Source organism: Grampus griseus (genome assembly GCF_964374135.1).
Source record: "Grampus griseus genome assembly, chromosome: 15".
Taxonomy (NCBI): domain Eukaryota; kingdom Metazoa; phylum Chordata; class Mammalia; order Artiodactyla; family Delphinidae; genus Grampus; species Grampus griseus.
In genome coordinates this window covers 5,902,802-5,916,687 of record NC_139009.1, presented here as the reverse complement: position 1 = coordinate 5,916,687, position 13,886 = coordinate 5,902,802, and the positions used below count along the sequence as shown (strand labels likewise).

The window sequence follows — 13,886 nt, the reverse complement described above, 5'->3', positions numbered from 1 at the left end:
CGTCTGAGAATGATGTTTCGTTGGAATCAGCTGGGAAGATATTTAAAAAATCCCCAACAAGAGTCGAGTTTTGATTTTTAAAAAGATCTACAGATGATTTTGATGTGCCAACTTTGGGCACCATTGAAAAGCATCTGAAATGGATCACTCTGGCAACTCATGGAAAAAGCCAACAAGGGGCCAGCGTGCGGCTCCATCAGATGTTGGTGTGGCATGCGTGCACAACGAGAGGACACCCCAAAGCGTGTGACGAAGACGTAAACGGTGCTCTTTCTTCCTTAAACGCTTTCCAAGGCCACACACTGCTCTAAACAGGGTGAGGGAAGCTGGTGTGGAGTAAGAATGGAGTGAACCTTATAGTGAGGGAGAGGCATGGAAACCGGTTAAATATGCTTTAACACATACTTTTGGAATACCTACTATGCCCCAGGACTGTGGAGTAAGAAGGTGAATACAGACGATGAACCCTGGTTGAGGTCATGCAGAAAGCTACACAAGAGGGGACTGCTTAGGCTGCCTCTTAAAAGACAAATAGAATTCATCTGTTGGACTCAGCTGGACAAGAGGCAGGACAGAATATCCAGGGGAGAGGGAACAACACTTTGGAAACAAAATGGAGATGACAAAGAGCATATGGCCCAATGTTCCGGGAACTGAACTTGCCAGCCTAGGGTGGGGGCAGGATGGGAGGAGAGCGGTGGACAGTACAATGGCAAGAAGTCTGGCAGGGGCCAGCTCCAGAGGAGACTTGCCTGTTAAGTACTATTTGGGAATCTGTTCTATGGAAATGGAAGGCTGCTGAGGAGTTTAATCAAAGAAGTGACATGATCCCCAGTCTCCTGGGGAGACGGTTAGTGGGGCACCAGCAGAGGCAGGGAGGGTAGTTGGGGGCTTTTGATATGTAGTCCTGGTGGGGAGCTTCTGAAGCCTTTAAGCAGCTCAGGGGTGATGAAAGCGGCTGCAATCAGGCGGTGTGGGCTGATTGGATGACATTAGGCAGGGGCGGAGGAGGAGGTGCATGACTTCCCAATTCCTGCCTCGGTGGATGGGGGCAGGAGTCAGGTCCCCCGACAGTGTCAGAACAGGAGGATCACACCAGGTCGGGGGGGGGGGTGGTGGGGTGACGAGTCCAGCTTTGAGCTGAATTCTGGAAACATTAACCAATTTGAAGGGAGGTGAAATCTGAGAGGAGCAGCTAGAGAAATGGGAGGAAAACGAGGAGAATCAGAGTCACAGAAGCCGAGGGAGGGGAACATTTCCAGGAGGGAGTCGCGAGGGAAACTGTGAGTGGAAAAGTGGTCAATCACATTTGGCCGCCAGCAGGTCAGAAGTTCCTCCTGCAGAGACCCGGGTAAGGACGGTCTGCCGGGCTGCAGAGGGGGGAATGAGGAAGCGGGGGAGGCGGTGGGCTCTCTGGGCCGGGAGATTAGATCCCACAGGTGTTCTGGGTTCAGGAGGACGGGATTTCAGCTAGCCTCCCTTCGCAATATGTTTGCAGAGTCGTTTGAAGTTATAATTGCGGTTTATTTCTCTGCATAAGCTTTGATGATAATGGTGAACTGGGATAAGAAACTCGCCATAATATGAAGAGTGACACTGAAGATGAAGAAAATATTGCCTGGGGCGCTTGCCAAAATACGCCAAAATTTGGAGGCCAGAGAGAATGTGCCGAGGGAGGCAGGGCTGGGTGACTCGCTTCCCTCGCCCCAGCCCGCCTGCCCCGCTTCGCTCCAGCCGGCGCCAGCAGCCCCACCCAGCCCCGCCTCCTTCGGGCTCCGCAGACAGACACGGGGCGTGGCCACCCTCAACCCCGCCCCTCAGCCAGGGTCACGTGATCTGTCAGTTTGCAGAGACGGGGGGAAAAATGGCTGCCGGCTACGGTGAGGGCGACGCGCTGAAAGCCGCGGTCCCTCCCTTTCTAGTCTTCTGACAGCGCCTGCGGCAAAGCGGGCCCTTTCCGCCGGAGCTGTGGAAGCCGTCCTGGGGCCAGGTTCTGAGACGGTCAGTGTGGTGGTCGGCAGGGAGGGGCCGTGGTGGGGTGTGTAGGGGGCCGAGGCAGAGCGAGGAGGGAGCGGAGGAAGGGTGAGGCCGGGTGTGGGGAAGGGGCCGTGGCCGGGTGAGGGGGCCGCGAGGCCGAGTGCGTGTGCGGGGTCGAGGGAGGGGAGGGAGGGGGCGGTGCGGGGCCGCGGTGCGGGGGGGGGGGCCGGTGTCCGGCTTTCCGGGCGGGTCCGCGCTTGCTGGGGCGCCGGGAAGGTCTTGGACTTGCTGTCGCAGGTGGTCAGCCTTTTGCGGGGGGGGTGAGATGGGGGATGCTAGTGAAACAAGTGTCTTTTGGTTATTTTTTCGGAGCAGCCGCAGGCACACCCACCACCTCGAGAACCCCCTTAGCTGGTACCGCTAGGGCAGGCGTTCGAGGTTTCTTTCCTTGGGCTTACACGGAGGAGGTGGTTGGTTTTTCTCCCTTTGCTTTCATATTGGGCTCCATTACTCCATTGTCCTGTGCAGGCCGTTATATCAGCAAAATGTCAGCAAGCCATCGATTACGACGCTTCCTTGATTTATTTATAGGGAAGAGATTTGTCAGCCAGTAACGTTGGATTATTTTTCTTTAAAATTGTTTTGACACATAGTAAGGTTTAAACCAATGAAGAATATTTTATTAATAACTATTTATGGAGCTATCTTTGCTAGCCGCTAGGGGGCACTGGTTAAAAATGTAGCTTTCTTAGCCTTACCCTCAGAATTCCCGTTCAGCCGGCCTGGGGTGTGGCTCAGGAATCACCCCTTCAGGTAGGTGACTGTGATACGTTCTGTCACCGTCTCCACTTTGACAGCACTGAAGATCAGCCATCTAAATTTTTTTAAAGCACCCTAGGAGACCTGATGCAGAGCCGAGGGTGAGAAATGCAGCGGCAAGGTTGTGTTCTTTGTTCTCTAGCTTTGCTAGCGTGGAAACTTTCATCAGAATCATTTCGGGGTGCTTGTTAAAATGTCAGTTTCTGCGCCCCAGGTCTACTGAATAGGATTCTCTGGGGGAGAGGCCCAAGGAATTTGTGTATTGACAAGCTTCCTGAGTAACTTTGATGCACACAAGTATGAGGGTCTTTGTTTTACACTCTGTGTGAGTGATTTGCAGATCTGTTCTTCCCCAAACTGGGTGGATTCTCCAACCCAGGTTTTTTCGAGTACCTCACATTCAGCATGCAGGAGTGGTGGGGAAGGAGGGGATACTAACCAAACAGAGGAAAGTCCTGACCTTCTCCAGACTCCACTTTTTTTTTGTTAGTGGCACCATCATCCTCTCATCACCTATGCTTGGTATCTAGTCATCTTTGCCAGTTCTTTCATGTCTGGTCACATATTTTTTAAAATTTCTACATTCAGAATCTCTCTTCTGGATATTTTGGTAGGTCAAAGGGTCCAATATGGGGGATTTTATACTGTTCAAGTTCATCTCTCTCATTTCTTCTGCATCCCTACCGCCTGTCCCCTCTCCTGTGGGTTGTCTGACTGATATCCAGGGGTCCGATTCTGGGCCGCATTCACTGCTGGGGGAAGTTTTCCTAGGATCATGTGAGTGTGCCATCCCCCTCTTCCTGCTTTTGCTCAGTTTCTCTGCCACTGTGTTAGTCAGGGCTGTTTAGAAGGCGAGGGACAGAGATTTACTCTTTTACCTCAGGGAAAAGGAGATTTGCAGGACTGACTGAGAATCGGAAAGAAATCGGGATCTAAGGCAGCTCCACCTTCTGTAGATCTCTCAGGGGCCACATTTGTTTTCTCAGTTATGAGGAGTGTTCTCTGTTCACATCGTTGGATCCTCTCTCTGCTGACTGGCTGCCTCAAAACTGTATCATTTTGTTCATGGTCTGCAATGACTGGGTCTCTGGTTTCTAATTTCCAGTTCTAGAGAGAGGAATCTGACTGGCCCAGCTTATCTTTTTGAGCAGTCACGTGTCCTCATGTGCTCATCACTGGTTGTGCCTGATGGTAGAGAACATGGCTGTTGAGGGTAGTGGGAGCTATGGGCAGGCCTACAGAAGAGGCATGTTTAGTGTACCTATACAGTTACTCAGTTTGGCAGTTATCTTTGATGTTTCTACTTGCTCTGGACCTGTAATAGGTTCTGGGGACATAAGAACAAAAGAGAGACGGCCCTTATCTCGCAGAGATTACAGATCTAACCACCCTCACTTTCCAGTCGTAGCTCTAACTTTTTACTTACGTTCCCTATCCACGCTGTTCATTGTTTCCTGGACATACACTGCATAGTCACTCAGCACTCTCTGTGTTCATTCTGTCCCTTCTGCCTGGTATGCCCTTCTTTCATTTCCTACCAGTGGACCCATTCTTCAGGGATCAACACAAAGTGATACTTCCATGATATTCCAGTAAGAGTAGGAACCTCTCTTGGGAGCTCTCGTAGGACCTTGGGTTTCTGCAGCACTGTTCTACCTTAAATCATGACTTGGATTTATCTGGATAGTACACATTTGCTTTTTGAATTATGTTGGGCAAATTACTTGTGTATGAAACCTGTTTTCTCATCTGTAAAATGAGAGATGATACTTAAGATTATTGGAAAATCAAATAGATCATAGATATAAAAGCATCTCATAAACTGTAAGGTGACGTGTAAATGCTCTTTTCGTGATGAAGTTCTTTTATGTCTCCTAGTGAACGGTAAGCTTGTTGAAGGCTTGATAGGAATCCACTAAAGGCTGTCATGGGCCTTGCACATGATGGTGCCCCGGAAATATTTGCAGAACAGATGAGGCCTTGCCCCCTGGGCTGCCTTCGTTCACCTGATGCCTGTTGAGCCTGTCCTTTGTTCCTGGAAACGTGTCAGGCATGGGGGAAACAGTGGTGACCAAACCAGGCATGCTTCCTGCCTGGGAGCACAGTCACTGCAACGAAGTGCAGTGTATCTTTAAGGAAGACTGAGAAAGAAGGAGGGAGAGAGGAGGCCCTAAGCTGGTCTGGGAGGGGAGTGGGCGGTCAGGGAAACCTCACTGGGGGAAGTGACTTTTAAATTGAGACCTCTAGGCTGTCTGTTGGTGGGTTGGGCACCCGTGTCTGTCGGGATGTCGGGATGATGGAGAGGAGAGCCTGGTCCTGTGAGGGGGAGGGGGAGGGGAGGATGGCTTGAAGCTGACAGGGAATTTCTGAGAATGACGAGAGCCGAGGATGGGTTGTGGGGGGTGAGGGTATTTGTTTTTAGGTGAGAATGGAACCTGTTGAAAGGATTTATTTAAGAGGGGAAGCACGGCTAATCAAAAGTGAAGCCTCTGAGGGAGAGATTGGAAGACCTGGCCATCGAAGAACATAATCTGATTTACTGGGCACACTTGAGATCAAATTCTTGATTTGTTAGAAGCCTGGCTCATGGGAATCATTTTATAACTGTCAGTGTGGTAGACTGTTTTCTCCTGTTAAATTAATAAATGTGATGTGACGATCAAATTCAATTCAGGAAACATTTAACAATTCTTTAATATGCACAAGAAACTGTTTTAGGCGCTTCTGAATTTGTGAAGGTAAGACTTGTGAAGTTCCTCCCATTAAGAAAGCAGCCCTGTAGCACAGGGAGATCTGCTAGGTGGTTTGTGACCACCTAGAGGGGTGGGATAGGGAGGGTGGGAGGGAGGGAGATGGAAGAGGGAAGAGATATGGGAACATATGTATATGTATAACTGATTCACTTTGTTATGAAGCAGAAACTAACACACCACTGTAAAGCAATTATACTCCAATAAAGATGTTAAAAAAAAAAAAAAAGAAACTTAACAGTAAAGAAGGGATGGGTGGATGAATGCAGAGATTACCAGAATTCCAGGCGTGTAATGCTGAACGATCAGCAAAGCCTGCTGTAATATTTCCCCCTAAGTACACAAAGTAGAGGATCATGATGAACCCTCATGTGCCCATCGCCCAGCTTCAGCCAACCAATTTTATTTCAGCCATTTCTCTCTTCCCCCAGTCACCTCTTTTATCCTCCAGTACTTTAAAGAGCCCTAAGTCTCCATAGGGCAGAAACAGTGTATTATTCAACTTGTCAGTGGTAACCTGAAGCATTGTAAATTACAGACTTCCAACAGACTACTGTTAGATCGAACTGTTATTCAGTTATGGCTGTGTAGAATTGCATTTTCTCAAAACTCTATGACAAAGGTAGATCACCTTTCCTTAATAGATTCGTTTAAAGAATATCTTTCAGGTGGCTTAAGGCAAGGCAGCTTCAATTTTTTTTTTTTTTTTACTATTACCATTTTCTGCTTAATCTTAGTCTGAAAGGATCTAAGTCTGAAGTCTTTTAATATTAGTCACAATCTATGAGTGATAACTTTTAAAGTTTTATGTATCTCAAGGTGATACACATACCATCCACATAACAGATTGGGGGAGAGAGGTAACAAGATTTGAAGATCTTAAGATTTTCAATTTTTTTTTCTTTTTAACAACTGAGGTCAATGTCTATAACTACTTTTCTTTACTGTGCTCATTCCAGTCTTGTGTGATATTATAGTGAGGAAAAATATTTGATCTAAATAAGGGCTTTGTCAGACATTTGCATGTGTGTTTAAAATTTTTAAAGTAATTGCAAACTTACAGAAGACTTGTAAGAGTAGTACAAAGAACTCTGTTTTACACCTTAACCAGATTCACCAGGTGTAACATTAAAATTTAGGGTGCACATAGCCTCTGTAATTATAAAATATTCCTGTTAATTCCATAATCATTTAATGGCGATGTACCAAGCCTTTCCTTAGTTGCTGAGGATGAAAAGGTAAGACATGATCTTGTTTTCAAGGATTTCAAAGTAAATTAATAATTGTGATATGTTGTTATAAGTGTAATACTGCAGATATGCATGACATATAGGTGTACTGGGTGAAACTGACCAGGGCGGGGAAGGACAGAGTGAGGGGAAGGAAGGGGGAGGAGGTCCCAGAGGAGGATCCCCCTGAGGTGGAATTTGAAGGAATGTTTCCATTTGTTAGAAAGTTAAAGATGGGTGAAGAATTCCAGGTGGGTGCATCGGTGTAGGCATGCTCATTCATTCCTAGATATTGGTGTCTGCTGTGTGCCAGGCACTGTTCTACATGCTGGGGATTCAGCATCAAACAAAACAGGAATAGTCTCTACTCCCGTTGGGCTGCATTTTGGAGGTGGGGTGGACGATGAGGAGGCAGACGAAAAACCCAGAAAGCAAAACACAAAGGTTTCTTGAGTGATGCTAAGTGCTGCATGGAAAAGCAAGGTGGGGCGATGTAATGAGGAACGATAGTGGGGGTGATGGCTGTCTCGTACACAGTGGTCAGGGATGCTCTGATCAGGTGACTTTGGAACAGAAACCCTGGGTAGCCTGAGCAAAATGAAGGCGAAAGAGAGTGGTAGATAAGCTCAGGGACATGGAGAGGGGCTGGAATAGGTCAGGCAGGGCCTTTTGGGCTATGATAAGGAATTAGGGTTTTTATTTCGAGTGAGAGAACAACTGTTGGGGGGTTTTGAGCACAGGATGGCCAAGATGCAGCTCAGTGATTTAGGAGTGATGTTCCAAATGCAGGGAGCAAATTGAGCAAAGGCAGGTGTGTGGAGCGTGTTAAAGATACAGATACAGGGGCTGCACCAGGACCTACTTGTCAGAATCTCTGAGGGAAGGGCCCAGGCATCTGTGTTTTACAAGCTCTAGGTGGTTCTGATGTATATTATGATTTAAGAAGCTCTGGTCCAACTTACATTTTCAAAAGATCACCTGGTTGCCTTGTGGAGGATAGACGGTGGGAAAGGCAACATGGAGGAGGGGAGAGCAGTTGGGATCTAGGTGAGAGGTCACGGTGGCTGGACCAGGGTGGTTGTGATGGAGGTGGTGAGTAGTGACCAGATGTGAAATACATTTTATAGGTAGAACCAAAGGATTTGCTAATAGATTGAATGTAGAGTGTAAAGGGACGAGATAAGTCATGGATAATTCCAAGGTTTTGACCTTGGAAGAATGGAGCTGGAGTGGCCGTTTACTGAGATGGAGAACGTAGCAGGAGAGGCCGTGGAGCGCTTGCTTTTATTTGTGGGTGGTGGGTGGTGGTGAGGAGGAGGGTTTGGGGGATGGGTCTGGAGTTTGGGGTTTGGATGAGTTAAGAGAGAGATGAGTGTGAGTCTTGGGAGGAGAGGGGTGGACATTTTGAGAGCTGAGCTGTGGGGCCTTGTTTTTACTCCTGCCAATGGAGGTGTAATTGTACAAGTTTAAGGTTAAGAAAGTAATATAGTTAGTAGTAACTTTGTTTTCCTAATCCCAAATTATGATCTGATTTAACAGGTATCGTAGCTTTCTGTGAAAATGTCAGTTCTCATATCACAGAGCGTAATAAACTATGTAGAAGAAGAAAACATTCCTGCTTTGAAAGCTCTTCTTGAAAAATGCAAGGATGTAGATGAGAGGAATGAGGTAAGAGCAAGCTTCTAAAATTAAATTCTTCTTACCAGTATTTGTTGACTACCCACTATGTATGAGGCACTGTGCTAAGGATAAAGGTAGGTAAGAAATTTGTAGTTCTCACCCTCAGTAATGATATAATTTCTTATAGTTAAAAGTTCTTTGAATTCTGTATTGTTGGAATACATTTGAACTTATATAAATGATTGAATATTGAATTTATGCTTTATGACTGAGACTTATGTTTGGCTTTTTTCCAGATAGAACAGTCACCCTTCAAGAAGTTTAATTACTGAAATCAAAAGTGTTTCTAGGAAACTTTAGAAGAGCTTCTAGACCCAACCTTCTTATAAGTAGATTAACCAAAAAAAAAAAAAAAGATTAACCAGACAAAATTAGGACTTTCTGAAATATTTTCTTTTCTGGAGCCTCCACCCTCTTCCCGAGTTGTTCATTCCACACGCCTTGGGATTTTAAAGACTTAAATCTTTAACAGATAGTTAAATAGGTCGTGTGTTCTGTTTAATAAGACAGGGAAGTATATATTCATCATTTTCATTAACTCGTATTAGATATTTCTTTTCAACAATACAAGCAGATAAAATGTTGATTATTTTATTGTGAACAGCCAAGCTGCAACATTTTAGGGACTAATAAACTTATTGTATGAATTTTTTAAGTGGCAAATATGTATGTTTTATAAAACTTAAGAAAAATAATCCTTTTTCTTAGGACTGTATTTCAATACAGTGTAATTTTTTTTTTTTCTGACCAGTGAATAAGATGAACATGGACTGATTTTAGTTTTACACAAATGTATATGTATGTATATGTGTATATGTGTGCACATACATGTATCTGTGTGTGTAGACATGCAGAGTTTTATGATTTTTTTTTACAGTGGGGAAAAAACATAAAATTTACCATCTTAACCATTCTTGAGTGTACAGTTCAGTGGTGTTCAGTGGTGTTGAGTAATTCACACGTGCAATACTTCCAGAACTTTTTCAAATCCGAAGCTCCGTATCTATTATACAACTCCCTGTTCCCCCGAGCCCAGGCCCTGGTAACCACCATTGTACTTTCTGTCTTTATGAATTTGACTACTCTAGGTACTTCATAGACGTGGAACTGTACAGTGTTTGTCTTTTTGTGACTGGCTTATTTCGTTTAGTGTAATATCCTCGAGGTTCATCCATGTCGTAGCATGTGACAAGATTTCCTTCCTTATTCAAGCTGAATAATATTCCATTATATGTATGTACCACGGTGTGTTTATCCACTTGTCCATTGATAGACAGTTGGGTTGTTTCCTCCTCTTTGCTGTTGTGGATCCTGCTGCTATGAACGTGGGTATGCAAATATTATAAATGTTTTGAAAGCTGCTGAACCAACAGTTATTTCTTTATTATTGTTATTGTTTTTGACGTGGGGTACCTAATTTTATTAAATGTTAGCTCTCGTTAAAGAAATCGTGATATAAAATTTTTGTTATTGCAATACATTGATGATAGCTATTGTTTTTATTGACTATTTATGCAGATATGGTAATAGTTCTATATATTTAGCTCATTTAATTTGCATAGAAACTCCATAAAAAACTATACTCTTATTTATCTTGACTTACAGATAAATGACTTAATCCTTCAGTTTCCTATCCAAGATATTACCTGGTGAAATCCAGATTGAACCCATTCTGTTTGACTTCAAACAACCTATGATCTGTTCATGCTCTTTTGTCTTTGAGTCTTAAGCATAAGTTCATCTAATGATAGTGTCTATATCTTCAATGTTTCTATATTGAACAAACTATATTTTGGTTAGTTGACATCATTATTCCCTTCTATGGTTTTGAATAGTCAATAATTGTTATGCATAAATGAGATAAAATTAATAATTGGAGATTGTTCATTGTTATAAAAGAACTGCTTATGGAAGTAGTCATTTTATTAGCATATATTAGCATATTTGGAATAATAAAATGATAGTTTAAAAAGATTAAGTTTTATTTCATAGACAGTTTCTTTGGGAATATTGAGAAAATAGCTTCACTTGGAAGGAGAAAAATAGCACATAATAAGCATAAACTTAAATTAATCTTACAAAGAATGAAGTGTATTTGGTTTAGAGCTTAACTTGTCATCATGCATGCAGTAGCATTTAATGGTTATTAGTGATATTTACATCTAGTTTAGTATTCAATAAATTAAAATTGGATTTTTAAAATAATACTTTGAAGCAACCTGGGATTTTTACATTATGGCTTAATGTGAAGGTTGTGGAGAAAGTAGCTTTCTCAAGGCCTTTTTTAGCATTTTGCTTCTACAGCTTCTGATTAAATTTAATTTTTATAGAATTCTAAAAAGTTGCTTAGACCTTCTTCCCTCTTTCTTGCCTTTAAAAAGTGAAGTACTTAATTACCTCATGTTAATATGTTTGGTTATCAGTTTTCAAAAAGTTTCTTAAATGTTACATCAATAAAATAAGATAATGTGGGGAAAATTGCCTGATGCTGTGCTTAGCATATGATGGGCTGCAATTAATAAATGCTAATTTCCTTCCTTTTTTTCTTTCTACTTCATTTGTAAACTAGATAAATCTCTTGGCCTCTGAATGTTCTCAATGATGGCAAGTCTTTGCCCTTTGTAGATCAGTGAAGGGCTTTAATTTAATTTAACTTTATTTTTGAAAAGAGCACTCTCAGCTCTCCTTGATACAAGGATATAGTGTTGAGGTTGAACATTATTCCCTGTCTGAGAAAATGAAACAGGGCTCTAAATTCAGGAGGTGAATTTTGTTACGTGCTTACAAATGTAGACCCTGAAAGAAGCTTCAAAGGAGAATTAAAAAATGTTCTAGTTTCACTACAATTATTGGAAGACGTATTGATCCTCCCAAGGTGACTGCTTTAAAGGGCAATGGTTATCTAGGCCCAGTACACCTGAATAAATAGAAGTGGGACTACCTAGGAATTGGGAAGAGCAAAAAGATGCTGAATAGGAGATGTTTTTGCATTGTAGCTTCTGGGAAGCTGAGATAAAATATGATAGCTGTTGTGCTGTATGTTAGTTGGCGCGCAGTGTTCTGTTTTGGTGTTTTGGTTTGAGGTCATTATCAATAGAGTATTATATGAGTTATGTGATCCTGTACTTTTTGGAAAGAAATGGGTTTGGGATTTGCTGGGATGTGTATGTGGGGTTAGGTAGGGGAGGGCCCTTTAGTGATTCATATTGAAGTGAAAGAGTAAAGTCGTCATGACTGTTTCTAAGTCACTCTGTCTCCACAACTGTAGTTACTAGATTGGCTAAGCAAGAACTAGTAGAATAAATATGTTTTGTGATAAGGCACAACTTATAAGGTAAATATCCTTCTACCTTAAGGGATTTAATAAAACTTAATGGCAGCCTTTCCTGAAAATCACTTATCTATTTGGATAATGTAGCTACAAAAGGTTAAAGATTGCTTTGGACTGCATGTAACAGCTCCCAAAATAGTGGCTTAATCAAATTAAGATCTTATTTTTCTCATGTAATGACAAGCTGGAGGAGACATTCCAAGGCTGATATGATGGCGTCAGGATACCTTCCCAGGCTCCTCCTGCCCTTCTGGCCACTCCTCTCTGTGTGCTTGTTACTTCACATCAGCTGTCTTGATACAACTGCAGCATTGTGTCCACATATCAGACAAGAAGGAAAAGGGAACGGGCCAGCCGAGTTAGTCTAATTACTGAGCCTTCCTGGGAGACCTAGCCAGAGTGGTGCCATGGATTATTTCCAACTGCAAGTAAGGCTGAACAATGTAGGTGTTTTTAGCTGAGCATGCTGCCACCCCAACAAAATCCTGTAGCTCTAGATACTGGGTAGACAACTAATAGTTTCTGCAAGAGAAAGTTATGACTCTTCAAGTCTTTCATTTGGCTTGTTTCAGTTAATCACGTTTACACCATCTGTCTTATTTGTGTTATGGATTTTAATACACATCTAACTTATTTTTTCCCTCATACTCTAAGAGCACCTGTCTTTGTGAACTATCTGAAATGTGACTGTGACCCCAGAGAGTAAACAGAAAGCTCCTGAGTCTTGGGAATTACAATTTTGGAAACTGATGTACAAGTCATATATCCTTAGGACCATAGAGCCAATTAGTTGGCTTTAATTTATATATTATACCATTGCTTTTGATATTTCACTTTTTATCCCAGTTAATCTAATCAGAAGGGAGAAACATGCTGTAGAAAGTAACTCAAAGACATTAGAGCTCACAGAGGCAAGCCTGGTGTAATAATTGATGTCTGTAGGTATGACTCAGAATCATAAACATAGTGTTTAAGTTAATCTGTTTAACAAGTAGCAATGTGTGTATTACTTTTTAGAAAATGGTAATCGTAAAAGTTATAATCAAATTTAATATTTAAAGGCTCAACTTTTTCACCTGGAAAATCTATTTATGCATAATATCTCATTCCCTAATGACTCTGGTTGAATGACAGGTGACTACCACATATAATTTAGTATCCATCATTATATGAGTGTCTGTATTTAATTCAATTTACTTTTGTCCTTTAACTCAGTATTTGTGTTTCTCTTTACTTGTATTCTTATAGTAGCATCTGTTGCATATTGCCTGTTACTATAATTATTTCCATGTTTGTATGTTGCCGTTAGTGGATTTTTAAATTCTTTCAGACTTCGCTCACTCATTTACTCAATAAATATTTGAGTACCTGTGTGGCAGTCACTTTACCTCACGCTGGGGGTGTACAGTACTAAACAAACAAAACAGACATGCTTCCCACCCTCTGGGAGTTTAGGGCCTTTAGAGGAAACACAATAATCAGTTGTTAATCACACAAATAAATGTGTAATTACAAACAAGGATTAGTTCAGTAAATGAAATTAGAGGGGGTTAGCAAGGCTTCCCTAAGGGGTTGATGTTTGACCCAAGAGCTGCCGGGTGGGTGGTGGGTTAACTGGGTGGGGTAAAGGGAAGACTCTGTCTGAGGGTCCCGAGGTGGGAAAGAGCTTGAGGGCACATTGGTGAGGAGGGAACGGCCTGGCACAGGTTTCAAGGTAGGCCTGCTGTCGTCTCTCCATCGTTAGACCACAGGCCACGTAAGGATTTTGGTTCTCATCCAAAAGAGCAGTAGGAAACCATGGAGGGTTTTAAGCAGTGGAATGTTGTCAGATTAGCATTTAAAAAAATCACTGATGTTTCCCCCCCCACTGATACACATTCAGTAAGTAGGTGCTTAGATAAATATTTCTCTAATTGAACTTAGTTTTTGGTGTAATTTTCATATACCTTAGTATGTTTCAGCACCTTTAACCCAGTGCTTCTAACCTGTTTGATATCACGGCATGTACAGAAAATGATAATGTGTGTGCTGCACTTGCAGTAGCCAAGGCTTGCTGCTGGAGGGAACCTGTCCCAGGATCCCGCTGCCCAGGCCCTGCCC

The 13,886-nt window shown here is 42.7% G+C and overlaps 1 protein-coding gene across 14 annotated transcripts in view; it reads left to right on the top strand.

Annotated features, from left to right (window-relative positions):
- The first annotated feature begins 1,063 nt into the window (after positions 1-1,063).
- The window catches only part of KIDINS220 (kinase D interacting substrate 220), a 100,413-nt gene continuing 87,590 nt past the window's right edge, over positions 1,064-13,886 (top strand). For 12 of the 14 annotated variants that reach the window (XM_082672390.1, XM_082672389.1, XM_082672388.1 and 9 more), the window contains exons 1-2: positions 1,858-2,001; positions 8,315-8,443. In XM_082672390.1, the coding sequence (XP_082528516.1) occupies positions 8,336-8,443 (108 nt within the window). In that variant the 5' untranslated portion in view covers positions 1,858-2,001; positions 8,315-8,335. Of the gene's footprint in view, positions 1,352-1,857; positions 2,002-8,314; positions 8,444-11,970; positions 12,215-13,886 lie in introns of those variants that run through there. The other 2 variants (XM_082672392.1, XM_082672396.1) reach the window with 2 other exon arrangements.